Below are 19,027 nucleotides of genomic sequence, written 5' to 3'. Positions count from 1 at the left end.
AAAAAGCATTGAAAAGCAACATTTTAAACAATATCTCAATGAAAAGAAAACCATTTCTAAAATGTTGACAAGACATTTAGAAGTTTAATATAATATCAACTTTTATTTTATATCAACTTTTAACTTATGACAAGAAAGTAAGGTTGACAAAATAAATTAAATTTTTTTTTGTTTTACTTAAATTAGGGTGATGCAAAACTGAGTATACCCTACATCAAAAACTACTTTATTTAGTTTCTGTGTCCACCGTGTTTTTTAATGACAGCACCAAGACCTCTTGGCATGGAATGAACAAGTTGGCTTCATTTTGCAGCATCTATCTTTTCCATTCTTCAAATGAACCCTTATTAGTTAAAAAAAAAAAATTATATATATATCAGCAATATCACACAAGTAGCAGTGCGATGTGGCTGTATATCGGCACTGGTGGGAGGCGTGCGTTGGCACGAGGCCGCAGGCTGAGTGCCTTAGTGCTCCCACCAGTGCCATTATTGTCTGCCTTTTGCTGGGCTGTATGTGGGCGGAGTAATACACAAAAAGTAAAGAGGCTGTACGGGTGCTGTTATGTATATATATATATATATGTATATATATATATATATATATATATATATATATATATATATATATATATATATATATATATATATACATATACACATACAACAGTTCTGTCTGGTTCTTTAGTCTGATTGGCTGATAGCCGTGAGATTTTTTTTGCCAGTAACAGCACACAACGGCCTTTTAACCTTTTGTATTACTCCGCCCACATACAAGCAGTGGACTCTCTAAATTTTGACAAATATTCCTGCTGTAAGGCAACATAATGTGTTTTTGAGGCTATTTTAGTCAAGAATGTAGTTGTTTGTAGTTGTTTAGATTGTAACTGTGCAGTTTATTTATAAGGATAGTGCCTATTTTAAAATATTTATCATTTCTGAGAGACAGCGCATTGGTGTCTATTAGTCAAAGACGGTTGACCTTGTTTATCCACAAGATGGCGCCAGGATCGCATAATAAACCCTTGCTTAGGAGATTAAAACTGCGTGTTTTCTTGAGCGTGAATAAGAAGCTGAAAAACAGAAGGGTCGCAGTTTTTAAGGTGGACCAGATAGCGTCAATAAGAAGCTGCGAATAAGAAGCTTCCATTACACATAATACATACATTACATTACACAAAATACATTACATACAATGTAATATTTTATTTTGCGCTGAATGTTTTAGTGTCTTTTTATTTTTATTTTTTCTACTCATTGTCGTTCACTGGCATTTATGTAGTCGACAGCACTTGGGAGAAACGCATAAAGGCCAATAGGAAGAGCGATTCCTTAAAGTCTCCGGGTAAATGCTGGGACACCTGGCACCCGTCACAATACCGATGGCAACAGGAAAATATTGTAGACTGTAATAGACTGAAGGAAGATATCTGTAGGCGGATGGCATTTCAAGTCACGTTCAGCCTTATAATCTTAAAATGTGAGCAAAATCAGCTGTTTTATCATTAATTTAGATTTTATGATATATAGAATCATTCAAACACTAGCTCTAAAGTGACTTTGATGAACTAGTAACGGCTTCTGCTGTTCTGACGTCAGCTGCAGATGTGAATGAATGGCGAAAGAAAGTAGTCCTAATACAGAAGGGTTTTAGACTCTCCATGTTTGATTTTCTTTTTTATATACACGATTGTGCTGTCGAACTGTTGTATAAACGCAATATCAGACTTCTAGCAGTGCGGTATATTATTATTAGCCCCCCTTTTTATTTTATCCCCAACAAAAGTGTACTGTCAGTCTGTTATCAACATCCCATTTTGTCAGTATTCATTTATATTATACTCGTAGCAGTGGGATATGGCTGTATATCAGCACTGGTGGGGCGCTAAGCACACCTCCCACCAGTGCTGATGTACAGCCCTATCGCTCTGATACTCGTGTGATATTGCTCATATATATATATATATATATATATATATATATATATATATATATATATATATATATATATATATATATATATATATATATATATTCAATTGAAGTCAGAATTATTAGCCCCTGTGAATTATTAGCCCCCCTGTTTATTTTTTCCCCAATTTATGTTTAACAGAGAGCAGATTTTTTCAACACATTTCTAAACATTATAGTTTTAATAACACATTTCTAATAACTGATTTATTTTATCTTTGCCATGATGACAGTACATAATATTTTACTAGATATTTTTAAGACACTTCTATACAGCTTAACGTGACATTTAAAGGAATAACTAGGTTAATTTGTTTAACTAGGCAGAATAGGGTTATTAGGCAAGTTATTGTAAAACGATGGTTTGTTCTGTAGACAGTTGAAAAAAAAATTGCTTAAAGGGGCTAATTATTTGGTCCTTAAAATGGTGTTTAAAAAATTCAAAACTGCTTTTATTTTAGTCGAAATAAAACAAATAAGACTGTCAGTCTGTTATCAACATCCCATTTTGAAAGTCATGTAAATTGGATCTAACATGTCAGTATTAATTTATATTATGCTAGTACGTAAACTATTAAAGTAATTTAGAGTATCTAAAAGTAACAGTTCCGAGAAAATGAACATAGTTAGTATATAAACAATAAGTCTGTAAAATAAACTATTAAATGTGCTGATGATAGTGATATTTAGTGTTGTATTGTCGTCTTTCAGGTTGTATCTCAGCTTTAATGCATTTTTTTAAATAAACAAATAGAAAACCATCACGATAGCAATAAGATCCAATGGACAGCCGATCTCTTTCACTCCAATATGGTGGAATTGTGGGGCTGTTGCTGGGCGCTGCTGTTGCAATGGAACGTTCAATTGAGTGTCGCCTCTTGGTAATTCCAAGCTCTTTGGCCACTCCCATTACCGCAAAATCATCTGATAAATTAACTGAAAAATAAACAGGAAGTGCATGTTCAGATTTTAAACTAAGATTAGAAGGGCAAACAATTTATCTATTTTTATTATGACATGCAAGGATAGATTATTCACCACACAACTAGCAATGTGAGCTAACAAAATCATATGATTAGTTTGGATTTTTTGGGGACTTTAAGTACGCCAACAAACTGAAGTGTACTTTGATAATTTTTTCATTTTCCTTTGCGAAAATAATGTTAAAATTTCTTAACAGGTAGATCGCAAACCTTATAATATAATAATCATAACATTAATTACAAACTATTAACTGGTATTTTAGTGGATTCTGTGTTACACTTAAAATGTATTTTAGTGGATTCTGTGTTACACTTACAATAATAAAATTAAATCCAGATTTTAGTGGCTGTATATCATTTTTTGAATTAAATCGTAAGCACCTTGTTGACTCTACACCCATTCCACCCATCCCACTTCAATAGCAGCAAATACATTTTGAAATACAACATGGACATTTAACAGTTTTATTTTGTGTGTAGTTCCATAGCAGTGAAAGTCTCTGAATATAAAATGAGACCTGCATCACACTTCAACCACTTTGTTGGTTTTATCGTTCATCTCAACGTTTTCCATGTGTTTAATAGCGAATGATTCTCCTTTCTGATGGGCAGGAAACCTGAACCATCCATTAGTAACACAAGCTATGACGTTGCTAAGGTACAGCTTGACTCAGGCAGGGTTTCCATGCCAACCGTCAACAGTCTGGTATAAAAAAGTTGTAATAGTGATAGCCCACCTGAAACCGAGAGAGCCGAATGGCGGCAGGGTCACGTTAGAAACAACAGCCATCATTTAAAAGCAGGAGAAATGGGAAATTTATCCTAACAGCTGGCTTACACGGCTCGCAAAACATGCCTTCTTAAATCTCCATGTTTGCATAACCTCAAAGCTATGCTGTGTCTGAATCCCACCTAGTGTGTTGGGGTAGGGGATTTGTTTCAACATAATAATTAAGGATCAGTGACATAAGAAAATAACAGCATGTTTAGCTTTACTTTTTACTGACTGGGACATTCATTTAGTCTGTGAGAGGATTTGCATCATTGTTGTTTTAGCTATATCTGAGGGAAAGAAAATGTGGCCGACCTCATTTGGATGAATGCCCAAATGAAGATACAATTGTTTGAATGGACTCCTATTATTAGATCACACAAGCTCCCGTTTGCCTTAGAGTCAATGTGGAGACTTCATAATTTCTGAACATAACAAAATGGCACTTTTGCATTATCCTTTTGATATGACCTCTTGATTTAGTTTTTTTAGCATCTTTGTCTTTTCCCTCACTCACACAGTGGTGTGCACCCGTTTATTGAATCTCCAGATTCATGCTTCACCTGCTGCAGGTTAATTAAGGTGTGAGACTAAAGAGAGGCTTAAAACAACAGACGAGAGCATCAAAGCCTTGGGGATTTTTGAAAAAATGTTATTAAAGGCTGGAGCTGCTAAGGCATGCAGAAATTGCCTCTGTGGGAACCAGTAGCAAATTGGTCATTGGTTTAATAGTTATTGATTTATTGTATTTTGCCGACTCTGACAGGTAAAAGAAACACCTTATCTGAATAATCAAATATTCATTCATTCATTCATTTTCGTGTCAGCTTAGTCCCTTTATTAACCTGGGGTCGCCACAGCGGAATGAACCGCCAACTTATTCAGCAAGTTTTTTACCAGCCGCAACCCATCTCTAGTAAACATCCACACACACACTCATACACTACGGACAATTCGCCTGTACCGCATGTCTTTGGACTGTGGGGGAAACCGGAGCACCCGGAGGAAACCCACCTGAACACATGGAGAACATGCAAACTCCACACAGAAACGCCAACTGAGCCGAGGCTCGAACCAGCGACCCAGCGACCTTCTTGCTGTGAGGCCACTGCATCGCAATAATCAAACAATTAAAGTATACAGTGCTCAGCATATATAAGTACACCACTCACAAATCTATCTTTTAAATTCATATTTTTTATAATTTTACAACATTATATCTGTGCATATACAGTTACAGTCAGAATTATTAGCCCCCTCCCCTCCATTATTTTGCTTGAATTGAATTGTATTATCTTTCAATTTCTAAATATGTTTGGTGACTAAAATGTTGTTTTAATAAATATATCTGTTAAATAAATAAGTTTTGTTTAAATGCCCCAAAATACATTGCCTATATTAACTGACAATATATAAAATATTCATTTTCTAAATGGGGTGTACTCAATTATGCTGAGCAAAGTATGTGCAGTGATTTCGTTTGCAATATTGCATTTAAGCAACATTGGGAATCATTTCATTTGGGCAATTTCCCAAAATATGTATTTTAGTTATAGTCTTATGACCTACAAGTGTTAAAATTTATTTATTTCAAACATTTATTTCAATGATTTTCATATGTCATCATTGCAAAATTTGAAAAAAAGTTTTTGTGTAAACAATAAAAAAACTTTTAAAATTTTGAAATTACTGTTTATATGGTGCACACTACATTTCTTGTTATTATCAAAGTTGTGTGATATTTTTAACATTGATTAGAACGTTTGAAACAACAGTGTTAATTTAAAATAGTTTTTTTTGACAGCAAAGTCCTTATTTATGTTATTATCACTTTTGATCAATTGAATGTGTCTATGTGTGTCTGTCCAAAAAATAAATTTACTGACCCCAAACATTTGAATGGTCATACATACATCTCTTGTATGTAGATGAAATTATGGAAATGTTACTTCATGTACTTATTTTATTTAAAATAAAAAGAGTGTGGGGAAACACCATCTCTTTTAAGATCTCAGAGATCAGATTTTGGCAAATTACATCTGGGTATGGTGTGAAATGTGCCTAAAGTTTGTAAAGTGAATGTTTGCACAGTGTGAAATGAACTTTGCTCATTATAAAAATCCTCCTGTCATATAGGCCCACAAGTTCAACAGTCATGACGCATATTTTCTCACACACAAAGAGTACATAGTGTGTGTCTTGTCATGCGGGTTGAATCAGTCGGTGGTTGTAAATGCCAATCCTTTATATTTGTATGCTCTGTAACTTACAGCTGAGATTATTCATTTAGATTTGAAAAATTTGTTCTGGGTGACCTTATATCTTAGTGGTTAGCAGTCACCTCACACCAAGAAGGTCCCTGGTTTGAGCCTCGGCTAAGGCAGGTGTGGAGCTTGCATGTTCTTCCTTTTTTTGCATCGATTTCCTTGAGGTGCTCCGATTTCCCTCTCAGGCCAAAGATATGCGCTATAGGTAAATTGGGTAGGCTAAGTTGTCCATAGAGTGTATGTGTGTGAATGTGAGAGTGTTTGGGGTTTTTCCAGTACTGGGTCGCACGTGGAAGGGCATCCGCTGTGTAAAACATATGCTGTTTAATTTGGTGGTTCATTCCACTGTGGTGACCCCTGATGAATAAAGGGACTAAGCCGAAGGAAAATGAAATGAAAATTTGATCTGCTATAACTATTCAAAGACAAAGTTGCAGTGTCAGAGCTCATAAAATTAACAAATAAAATAAAACAACAGCAAAAAATGTGAAAATACATTTACTGAATAAACTTTGATGTAACAAACATTACACCCACTTGACTGTGTTCGTTGTGTAGGTTACCAACACTATAGTCGTTGAGCAGGCGAAAACGCACCTAATTTACATTGCCGATTTTTAACTTTTTTTTGCAAATTCTGAAAAAAATTTGCTAATGTTATGATGGAAACTCAGCTTATAATAAACTATAACAGCTGATAACTTTTTAGCGCTTCAGCTTTGAAAACTGTACTTAATAGTCGGGCTGCAAAATAAATCAAAAATATGGAAAATCACAAATGTGATTATACATATCGATAACTAGCAAACCCTCCGTAAGACTCTCCTGCACATCAGGGATTGTAGATGTCAGTGCACATCTCTGAAACAAGCACAGTGGACATGATTATTTTCTTGTCCAAAAACCGTAACAATTTTAGTAGGGATGCTGAAACATGACCAAGCAAGCCATGTTAAGAAAACAATAAGACAACAAAGAAAAAACTGCACTCAAGTGTTTTTGTTTATTTTTGTTTGTTTACATTGATAACATGTCAGATTTGTTTAATGCAACAGTAAAACATGTCTCTTCACTTTCAGAAATTGCAGTGATTTTTTTATTGACCCTGAAAAAGATGTAAAACATGTTGGTTATGGATATATTTTTTTAAAATATTGTAATGCATAATGAATGTCCCATTATTTAGCTTGCTAGAACATAACCCATTTTCTTCAAAATCACACAACCTTTCTAAATATGTGTCATATGTTGATAAATTGAGAAGTATTACTTAGGGCAATTCTGAAGTTGTGCTAAAAACTAAAATAAAAGGCAAACAAAAAATACTACAAGGCTTAAAGATTAGGAATAGAGTTCCTTAACACTGATAATATTGGGCTATCAGTGACGTTTAGATGTGCAACACAAAGTATTGATTTATGCAGCTGCACAGTACAAGGGTTAATATTTGACTAAAACTGTCTCTAATTGCTTTTTTCTCTCTTTCTGCAGTCATGAAGGCTTTTTTTGTGCTTGCCACATTGCTGTGGTGTTTAGCGACAAGTTTATCCTGGGCAGCCAAGATTGTGGTAGTTCCTCCAATCATGTTTGAGAGCCATCTATATATCTTTAAGACTCTGGCTTCGGCTCTCCATGCCGAGGGCCATGACACCGTCTTTCTGGTTTCAGAGGGCCGTGAGATCCCACCTTCCAACCATTATCGTCTCCAGCGATACCCTGGGATTTTTAACAGCACTTCAGCTGATGACTTCCTCCAATCAAAAGTTCGCAACATCTTCTCAGGGCGTCTCACAGCACTGGAGCTTTTTGACATCTTGGACCATTATTCTCAAAACTGCGATGCGGTTGTAGGAAGTACTTCTGTCATGGAGCAGCTAAAACGTGAACATTTTGACCTGTTGCTCGTCGATCCCAATGAGATGTGTGGATTTGTCATAGCTCACATTTTGGGTGTCCAGTATGCAGTATTTAGCACAGGACTGTGGTACCCTGCTGAAGTTGGGGCACCAGCTCCCCTATCTTATGTCCCGGAATTTAACTCTCTACTAACGGACCATATGTCGTTGTTTCAACGGGTAGCTAACACAGCGGTGTACCTAGTTTCCAGGTTTGGTGTCCAGTTCCTGGTTCTACCTAAATATGATCGCATTATGAGGAAGTACAACATCCAGCCATCTGTCTCCATGCACGATCTGGTTCAGAACAGTCGACTCTGGATGCTGTGTACTGACATGGCACTGGAGTTCCCACGACCAACTTTGCCACATGTTGTCTATGTAGGGGGCATCCTCACTAAACCTCCCAGCCCATTACCACAGGTAAGAAACCACTGCTATTATATTTGAAAATTTTTTAAAGGGGTCCTTTCCTTTTTCATTTTAGGATGGTAAAATGTTGGTAAAGCTCAATGCAAAGGGTGATATTTTCTTTTACAGAATCCACTTTAAAAGGCAGAACACAAACAGCTGATAGGGTCTACAGCAAGCTTTTTTTCTGACTTTATAAGACCACAATCCTAAAATGTACATAAACCCTTCCTCTTGGCATGATACTTCCAGACAAAAATGGACATGAATAGGCTTCATACGGCTTCACACTGCCATTAAGGGAAACTTTAACAGTGGTGTAGAATAAAGGTAAATAATGTGTTTTTTTAGAAGAATAGACATAATAAACACAGCTCATAAACATTATCAGGGCTTTAAAAAAATGATGGTTTACAACCCCTTTAAAAAATACACCTACTGTATTCACAGTAGAGGTACTGCTGTATTTTAGTAACAGTTTTTCTAATGATCTCGAAATCTGTGTACACTCAAAAAATCTACTTATTTACTACTACTACTACTTATTTAACATGAGCTGAATCAATACATTTTTGAGAATAACTTGATTGTTGCCTCGGCTGGGTCAGTTGGCATTTCTGTGTGGAGTTTGAATTTTCTCCCTATGTTCGCATGGGTTTCCTCCGCGTGCTCCGGTTTCCCTCGCAGTCTAAAGACATGCGGTACAGTTGAATTGGGTTGGCCAAATTGTCCGTAGTGTATGTGTGTGAAAGAGTGTGTATGGATGGGTTTCCCAGAGATGGGTTGCGGCTGGAAGGGCATCCGCTGTGTAAAACATGTGCTGGATAAGTTAGCGGTTCTTCCGCTGTGGCAACTCCGTATTAATAAAGGGACTAAGCCGAAAAGGAATTGAATGAGTGAATGATTGTTTATATTCAATTAACTTATATTTGTTAAAACAACTAAGTTAACTTAATTGATTTGTGTTGGGACAACATGAAGGAATTGTGTGGTACCCAGGATTTTTTTACAGTGTAGGTTGAAAGACAGGTTGTCAAATTCAACAAAATTTGTTCTAGAAGTAAACTAATAAGAATTTATCTACTACCTTTAAATATGTTGTATATAGGATTGAGAAACATCTACTTATTAGGGTCATTGCAGGTGACAGTGAGCAAAGAACTGGATGCAGCAAGTCCGTATTCTTAGAACAAAACTCTATTTATTTTTTGATAAAAAGTATATACACTACCGGTCAAAAGTAAAAAAAAAAAAAAAAAACTTTTAAGAAAATTATTTTGTTCATTAAGGCGGCATTTATTAAATGTAATTTGTGAATGAATGTAAATTGTTAAATAATTATGAAAATTTTAAATATGTAAAGAACTACTTTCTTGTATGTAGTTTCAAATAAATTTTTACTCCAGTCATTATTGCTTTTATTACTACTAACATTAATACTACTACTACTAATAATAATAATATAAAAAGTAGTTTATAAATTCATTTAATAATTTATTCCAGTGATTTTAAAGATGAATTTTCAGCTTCATCATTCCAGTCTTCCGAGACATGTGATCCTTCAGAAATCACTCTAATATTAATTATTATTATGATTATTACACTGTAAAAAATTATTAGTTATTCAAAGCGAGTAAACCAATTGCCTTAAATGAAACAAGTTGACTTTACAAAAATAAAGTAAGTAAACCCATTGTAACTTGGAACTGTTAAGTTGACTTTATTTTTTATTATTATGCAAATTGTATTCACTTTTTTTTAAAGTAAAATAATCACTTTTTCCACACTGTTAAATAAACTTTAAAAAGTGAGTACAATAAGCATAATAAAAAATTAAGTCAGCTTAATAGTTCCAAGTTACAATGGGTTTACATATTTATTATTATTTTTTTACTTATTTATTATTTATTTATGCATTATTTTTGAAAAGTCAACTTTTTGGTATTAAGGCAATTGGTTTACTCGATTTAAAGAACTAATTGCTTTTTACAGTGTAATAATAATAATTAATATTAGAGTGATTTCTGAAGGATCACATGTCTCTGAAGACTGGAATGATGAAGCTGAAATTTCATCTTTAAAATCACTGGAATAAATTATTAAATTAATTTATAAACTACTTTTGAACTGTTATTTTATAGTGCAAAAACATTTAAAAATTTTGTAATGTCTACTGTATTTTTGATGAAATAAATGCAGCCTTGGTGAGCAAGGTAAGCTTTTGACCGGTAATGTACATTATAGACAGTCTCGGTTCTAAGGGCGATATTTGAATTTTCATCGCATTGCAAATAAACAGAACAGAATCTGTGCTTGACTGGGGCAAATGAACATATGTAGACTTTAAGAAGCACTGGTACACAATGCAGCTGGGAACAACATTAAAAAGAGTATATAAAAACTTTACATGACACACTGACATTATAGTACAGAATACCCTTTTCTTTATTACTGTAAACATTGCATACAGTAAGTTTAATGTTTTATTTCTTCTTTTTATTTTCTTCATTTACTGGAAGATGTATAAATGTCACTTACTTCTCCTTTCCTGGAGTAAAAGTTGTTCACATAAAAATGGCTCTACAAAGCAAAAAAGATTAATATAAGACTTTTTTTACATATTGCCCTTTTGATAATGATTTGTAGAAAGCAACATTTTGGACAACTTCCCTTTTCTAACTTTTTAATGCACACTTAAACAGTTAACCTTGCACCCTGTATGGCTATAAAAGAGTGCAAAAATATGCAACTGCTTGTCGCAGGATATTTACCCCCCAAATGTTTATAGTTCAGTATGATTAAACAACCCAAAAAGCATTAGGAGCTTAATTTATTATTAACTGGTTTGATTTTATTTCTCTCAGACGTCTACTCAAGTTACATGTATTGAGACTTAACGTTTTAATTAGGTTTTATTAAAAATACAAGTCACCACTGTGTCGAAGAGTGAACTCTTTGAGTCTTTATTCAAATTGAATGATGTTAAAATTGACTTTAATCTTGAATTATGATGATAATGTTGTGTTGATTTTACTGAACTTTTAAAGAATATTGAGACCCAGCAGTTTACTGGTTAGGCATGGGTCGGTAAAAGATTTTGACAGCATGATAACCTTGGATAAAAATTTCACGGTATCACAATATTGTGATTACTACTCCAAAATAAGTTATTTTTAAATGTCTAGGCAAAAAAAAAAAAAAAAAAAAAACAACACACCCCACACGCCATTGAACACAAAATGTTTTATTTTAAGAAACATTCAAAATATTTTGGACTAGTAGCTTTTGTTGTAGAAGTGGCTTTCCTGCTGAAGATACTGTTGCCCTAAAAAACTAAATAAAATAGTTGTGAAAAACATGTAGAAAAATCTTACATGTACCTTAGGAATGGTACATTCTCAGAAATAAAAGTACAAGGGCTGTCACTGGAACAGTACCTTTTCAAAGGTACATATTTGTACCTGAAGAGCCCATATTGGTACCTCGAAGGTACATTTTAGGTGCATTTAAGTATTGATATATACCTTTGAGGTACGACTAAGGACTCTATAGGTATAAATATGTACCTTTTGAAAAAGTTACTGTCCCAGTGACAGCTCTTGTACCTTTATTTCTGAGAGTGTATAACAGAAAACGTTGGCGGTTTTAAAACCTTGACTTTTCTAAACCATGGTAAACCTTGAAACCGGTTATCATCCCATGCCTAGCACCGGTCAGGTTTTAAACACATCAGTATTCTGCATATGAATCTCAACAATGGTGACACGCTTTATGCTGCAGTGAATGCTGGGAGAATCATACAACACTCGTCTATGACATCGAAGAAAATTTGTCCCAATTGTTGAGATTTGAAGGCTGATTCTTGATATCTGTGTTTTTATGTGATTTAGATGTTCAGTGTATTCCTAAAACCTGACCAAAGGACTCTCTGTGCAGGGTAATCAACACCCCAGTGCAGTACAATGTTAAAAATCACTGACTACATCAGTGCTTGCTTTAACATTAAGTCACAGCAGTGTAAACAATGCCAGTTCAATTGACCCATTTTTATTTATTTATTAACTTTTTTACAGAATAGGTCAATATTGGATATCTAATTATGCTTATTACATTTATGCAATGGTCATTGCCCTGCCATGGTCTAACTACACATTTTGAATAGAAAACTGTTGTGCATTTGGATCAGCAACTTGTGTTTGTCTGCTGCACGCTCCACAGTTTGGACTACAATTACAATTTCTGTTACAAAGTTCACTTGTTCTTTCAGTCAAAGCTTTTGAAGCTTCAGTTCTTGAATGGCACAAAAAGTACGTAATTAAGTGAATCGACTGACGCAAAAACCTCATTTTAATTTCAAGACCTATGAATATCTCTGCTCTAAAACCAATTGACAACCTCCAAAATACCAGAACCCACTCTCTGTAACACATGACCTTGGTCCGCCTTTTACTTTAATATTCAGTAGGCTGGACTGTGGTAAAAATGTGCAATATGTAATCGGCAATACCATTTCAAATTGTTTGATTTATTTATGTCACTGTGTTTCATTTTACCCCATAACGTCTTGATTTTTCCAACAGCATGTTCATAAAGGCCATTCTTATCAATGCGGATGATTGCGCAGAGTTGGCCATTGAATAGGAGCGGGGGTTCTAAACCTAAGCTTGCACTTTTGGAATACCAACCGCCCAAATGGCTTCATTGTATGCTGCGGAACTATAATGCAATAGCGTGTTTGTCAGTGAATAGTGTGTGAGTGTGTATTTGTAAATGTGCCCATTGTCGGGTGTGTATGAAGGACACTGAGACCAGTGTGTGGGGCGGACAGTCAGTGCCAGGCCAATGCACGCTGTTCAGCTGCAGCTGGACTCCCCCAGACAGCGAGAAAGCAGTTCTTATACAAAAACCTACTCTTTCAAAGGCTATGCTAACTGCTATCACAAAAGGCTAACTCAAAAGGCTAGTGCTTTTTGTGCTAACAATTCCGATACAGTGGTATGTGCTTTTTACTTGCCATAATTAGCTTGTTTTGAGAACTATTGTAAATGTTCTCACAGGTGTTTATAATGCATCAATTACATTACTTATCTATTATTTTCCAATTCCATTTTCTTGAAATGTATGCACAATTCTAATATATTAAACAAAAACGAAACTCTAACAATATGAACCTACACTTTAGCTCTCTAGGCCTCTGTGTCTGAAACTGAGGAAAAATGTTTAGAAACTTGGCAACTTTTTAAAAGAAGAAGTACAGTAGATACATTAATATTGATGATATCATATTTACTGTACATAAACTCACAGTTGCACTGACTTGCTCTCACAGAATTATCTTTTTGAAATGTTAACATTTTTGGGGAAGATTGACTAAGAGGTGTCCAGTTCATTTTTGAAATGATTAAAATAAGCAATACAGTTGCTTATTTAAGATTTAACTGTGTTAATGTCCTGCTCTAGGTGGCTGACTAAAGTTTAATATGTTTTTAATACTAATTATAGCCAAGAGCAATGTGCAGTGGTTAATATTTTGTATGTGGACAGTAGGAAATGTCAACAACACATACTATACAGTATAAGGAATTTAGGTTCTCTTAGAAAGTATGTGCTTTTCTTTTGATCGAACAAGTTATTGGCTTTTTATGTATAAATCTTATTTCAGCTTTACATTTTTACATTTACGTTTTTACAACTTTTGAGAATAGATCAAGGAGCGTTAAAGAAAAAAAACTGGATAAAAAAAACCTAATGCAAAGAGATCTAAACATGTTTGACACACCTGGTCTAGAAAAGACTGACATTTGTGACCATGGACCACAAAACTATTCATATGTGTCACTTTTTTAAATAAAGATTTATGCATCACATGAAAGCTAAATAAATAAGTGTTCCATCAATTTATGGTTAGTTATGATAGGAAAATATTTGGCCAAGATATAATTATTTTTTTATCTGAAATCTGAGGGTTAAAAAAAATCTACATTATATTATTAATCAAAATTTGAGAATTGATAGTTTTATTGTTAGACATTTACAAAATATTTGCACATAACATGATCTTAATGTTATAGTGACTTTTGGGATAAAAGAAAAATCTAGCCTTTTGACCTATTGCATGTATTTCTGGCTTGCATATTAGCAAAAATGTACCTGTGTGACTGGTTTTGTGTCGGTCACATTTGTCCATCATCTTTTTTGTCACTGGCATCTCCATTGTCAGAGTTAAAAAATGGCTGTGGTTTAAAAAAATCTTTGTGGCTTCATAATAGGTAAACAGGTTTTCAGAACTTCATCATGTTTTTTTCTGGTTGAGGGATTTTTAAACATACTGTGTATTTATGACAAAGGTAAAGCATGAGCTGTGACTACACCTGTTATAAAAAGATTGTCACTTGTGTGGTATTGAAAAGTCAAAAGTTGTACCTTGAAGCCTTGGACAAACTAGGTTAGAAATTGCTAGTGAACATGTATAATATGTTGCATTTCAGCCATTTTGTTGTATGTTTACAAGAACACAAGTTTATAAAACAGGCGTTTAGTAATGTGTCTGTAACAAACTTCCTGTTCTGTTCGAAGTTCTTTGTACATATATGGTCATAAAAAATACTGAATGATAATGCTTCTACTTTATTCTTCCCTTTTTTTTTCAAGCTGAGTAAAAAAATAATAATTCAGATGCTACTTCATCCACCATGAACCATACAATCCTATAAATTGTTTCATTGATAGTCAGACTGCGCTGTAATTGATCTGTGTTTACAGGAGTTTGAAACCTGGGTGAAGGACACAGATGAAGATGGTTTCGTGGTGGTCTCATTTGGTGCAGGAGTGAAGTATTTGTCAGATGACATTGCTCAGAAACTCGCTGGAGCCTTGAGCCGTCTGCCCCAGAGAGTCATCTGGAGGTACTGCCATTCATTCGTTCTCTCATGTGATCACTGATCCATTTTTCCAGCAGATCAAATCACCTGCGTCTCAGTCCATTATGGTTTTTTCTATCACAGAGTATCCAATGGCAACTGGCCTGTTGTGGCAGGTGGCTTAAAAGCCATTCATTCTAAATTATCTGATCGTTTGCTAGACTTTCCAGTGGTTTCTAAATGCAAAATGACACTAATTTGTCTTGAACTATAGCATTTCCATACATCATGTACAGATACACTTTATACACTATACTAGGAGTGTTCGATCATGTGATAAATCTGTGTGAAGACACTATTAACAATAAAACTCAATACATATTTTAATTGTTCAGGGAGGAAGTATACTGCATCCTTTGAGATGGTAGACACTTCAAGAGCCATGGGTCCCTCTTTATATTAGGATTGTTTTACTCATACAATTTTGTATATATATATTACTTATTCTATACCTATAGTGTTCATGTTTTATTACAAAACACTGCCATTGAGGTCAGGTAAGGCTAGAAACAGATTTAATTGTACTTTTAATAATAGTACTATTTAGTAGCATTTAGTAGTACTGAAACCTGGTGACGTGCCACAAAAAAACAAGGAAACGATGGAGTAAATATGTACAGCTTTAATAATAAAATCCCAGGGTACACAAACTTGGAGGCAAACAGCGGGACATCAGATGTGGGGAATGACAAGACCGCACAATGCACTAAAGAAACACAAACACTTAAATACACAGACAAATCAAACTGAAACAGGTGGCAGAGATAAAAACACAGGTAAACATAAGAACCACTAATACAAGTGGGAAAAGGAACAAAGGACTACACACCCCATTCAAATCAATACAATAAACACTGCTGAGGAACTGGTACAAGAAGCACAAAAGGAAAGAAACCAAACTAAAAACAGAGTCTAGGGTTCTGACAACATTTATCTACCAGAATATAAACGCTTGTAATATACTAAGAATACAGAGCACTCTGCTTTGTTATTAGTACTTTAACTAAAGTTCAGACAATTGAACTGTGAAATGGGTTACATGCTTCTTATTACAAGTTTCTTTATACAAGCACAATATAAATAAATTCTAGCCAGAAACAGTCAAAATTTTTAAAATTTAGGCTCCAAAAGAAATATTAGCTGTTTTTTTAAATTCCAAGAACGCAGAAAATGGACTTGTTCTTGTAAACAGTGATTTTGCCAGGTCACCTCGGAAGAACGCATCCTGTGAGAAATGAGATGCTGCGTTCTTCCTGGTGGTCACGTGACTTTCACACGTTTAACCTTAAATTATTTTAACAATACATCATTCATATAACAATTAATTGTTTTTCCCCTTTTCACAATATATACTATGCATAAAGACTTTACAAATATACTCTGCAAAATAAAACATTTTTATTTGAATTTCAGCAAATAAACACATCAGTGTGTTTATGCCTTTATTAAGATTTTTATTTGTTTCATTTAAGGAAACTCCTGAGGTAAATAAGTTATACAGTGCATCCGGAAAGTATTCAAAGCGTTTCAATTTTCCACTGATTTTTTAATGTTACAGCCTTATTCCAAAATGGACTAATCTCATTTATTTCCTCAAAATTCTACACACAGCACCCCACAATAACAATGTGAAAAAAGATTTTTTGAAATTGATTTTTTGAAAAATAAAAAAAACTGAAATATCAAATGTACATAAGTATTCACAGCTTAATTGGAGTTCACCTGTGATAAATTCAGTTGATTGGACATGATTTGAAAAGGCATACACCTGTCTATATAAGGTTCCAGGGTTGACAGTGCATGTCAAAGCACAAACCAAGCATGAAGACAAAGGAATTGTCTGTAGACCTCTGAGACAGGAATGTCTCAAGGCACAAGGCTGGGGAAGGTTACAGAACGATTTCTGCTGCTCTGAAATTTCCAGTGAGCACAACGGCCTTCATCATCCGTAAGTGGAAGATGTTTGGAACCACCAGGACTCTTCCCCGAGCTGACCGGCCATCTAGGCTAAGTAATGGGGGGAGAAGGGCCTTAGTCAGGGAGATGATCAATAACCCGATGGTCACTCTGTCTCAGCTCCAGCATTCTTCTGTGGAGAGAGAAGAACCTTACAGAAGGACAACCATCTGTGCAGCAATCCACCAATCAGGTCTGTATGGTAGAGTGACCAGACGAAAGCCAATTCCCACCTGGAATTTGCCAAAAGATATCTTAAGGACTGTAAGACTATAAGAAACACATTTTTCTGCTCTGATGGGACTAAAATTAAACTCTTTGGAATGAGTGCCAGGCATCATGATTGGAGAAAACCAGGCACCGCTCATCACCAGGCTATTACCATCCCTACAGTGAAGCATGGTGGTGGCAGCATCATGCTGTGGGGATGTTTTTCAGCAGCAGGAACTGGATGACTAGTCAGGATAGAGGGAAAGATGAATGAAGCAATGTACAGAGACATCCTGAATAAAAACCTGCTTCAGAATGTTCTTGATCTCAGACTGGGTTGATGGTTCATCTTCCATCAGGACATTGACCCAAAGCACACCACCAAATTATCAATGGAGTGGCTTCCCACCTTCAGTCGCAATGACTTCTGGGACTTCTAGAATGAGTTCGGTGCTCAAGTCTGCATCGATGCATCATCGATACCAAGAATACATCCAGGAACATTCATGCACCCTCCGTTCTTGCGGTCTTGAGTTTTGGAACTGAACTTTGGCAATTGATGATGACGTTACATGAGAACACGAGGATGCAAGATTTCTGAAGAATGCATATTGAGAAACAGCCTCTGATTATTCTGAACATCAATTTGTATTTTGATTTGTTGAATTTTTTCCTGAAAGAGTTCAATCTTTCTCACTTTTCTCATTTTTCTTCACTGATAGTTGGTGAAACTACTATCAATTATATAAGAAGAATACATAATTCCTTTAGGTTTTTTTTTTTAAGGAAAATACTATTTATTATTTACTATTACTACTATTCTTATTTACTTTGTCCTCATGTTATTAACCTATTTGACAATTTCTGTTTAACACATAGACAGAACGTCACCTTGGAATTATAAGGTTCTATCTACAGAGCTTCAAAGTTTTTGCCTTTCATAGCAAACAGTATGTGTGTACCATTTCTTTTTTAAATAAAAAGTCTTAAAATGTAAACAACTTATAAAAAAAAACATCCCGTTATGTAAATAAGTTGTCATTTAACAAGAATATGTCAGTAACTAAATTTAAACCCTTATAATTCTGAAATGTGACCAGAAGTCTACGAATTTTACTGTGTTTTCATTCAATTCTGAATAGGAACAGTAAAAATATAAAAGATATAAGAAATTATATAATAATCTAAATATCTATATCTAAATATATAAAAATATACACAAATATAAAAACAAATATTAATATAAGATGTTAAAATATAGAATATAAAAATAGGAATGACTTACAATAGGGAAATCTGAATTCACCGATGGCCTTATTTGAGTAAGATATAAGTTGAAGTTTTTTATCTTTTCTGAATTGCTCAGTCCTAGAGTAGCTAGTACAATACAGAGTACATAGTACAAGTTTTCTGTCATGGAAGAAATAAAGTTAAGCAGATCTGAAACTCAATTCATATATAACTAAATTTAACAGATTTAAGAATATACAGTTAAAGTCAGTTTTATTAGCCCCCCTGAATTATTAGCCGCCCTGTTTATTTTTTCCCCACTTTCTGTTTAGCAGAGTGAAGATTTGTTCAAAACATTTCTAAACATAATAGTTTTAATAACTTATTTCCAATAACTGATTTATTTTATCTTT

The 19,027-nt window shown here is 34.5% G+C and overlaps 1 protein-coding gene across 2 annotated transcripts in view; it reads left to right on the top strand.

Moving 5' to 3' along the window:
- The window catches only part of ugt8 (UDP glycosyltransferase 8), a 170,511-nt gene that overhangs the window by 134,974 nt on the left and 16,510 nt on the right, over positions 1-19,027 (top strand). For both annotated transcript variants that reach the window (XM_087235656.1, NM_001044325.2), the window contains 2 exon segments: positions 7,484-8,310; positions 15,061-15,203. In XM_087235656.1, coding sequence (XP_087091782.1) covers positions 7,486-8,310; positions 15,061-15,203 — 968 coding nt within the window. In that variant the 5' untranslated portion in view covers positions 7,484-7,485.

This window comes from Danio rerio, chromosome 1 (assembly GCF_052040795.2).
Source record: "Danio rerio strain M-AB ecotype USA chromosome 1, GRCz13ab, whole genome shotgun sequence".
Lineage (NCBI taxonomy): Eukaryota > Metazoa > Chordata > Actinopteri > Cypriniformes > Danionidae > Danio > Danio rerio.
Note: the sequence above shows the minus strand (reverse complement) of the source record. Positions and strands in the feature narration are given on the sequence as shown.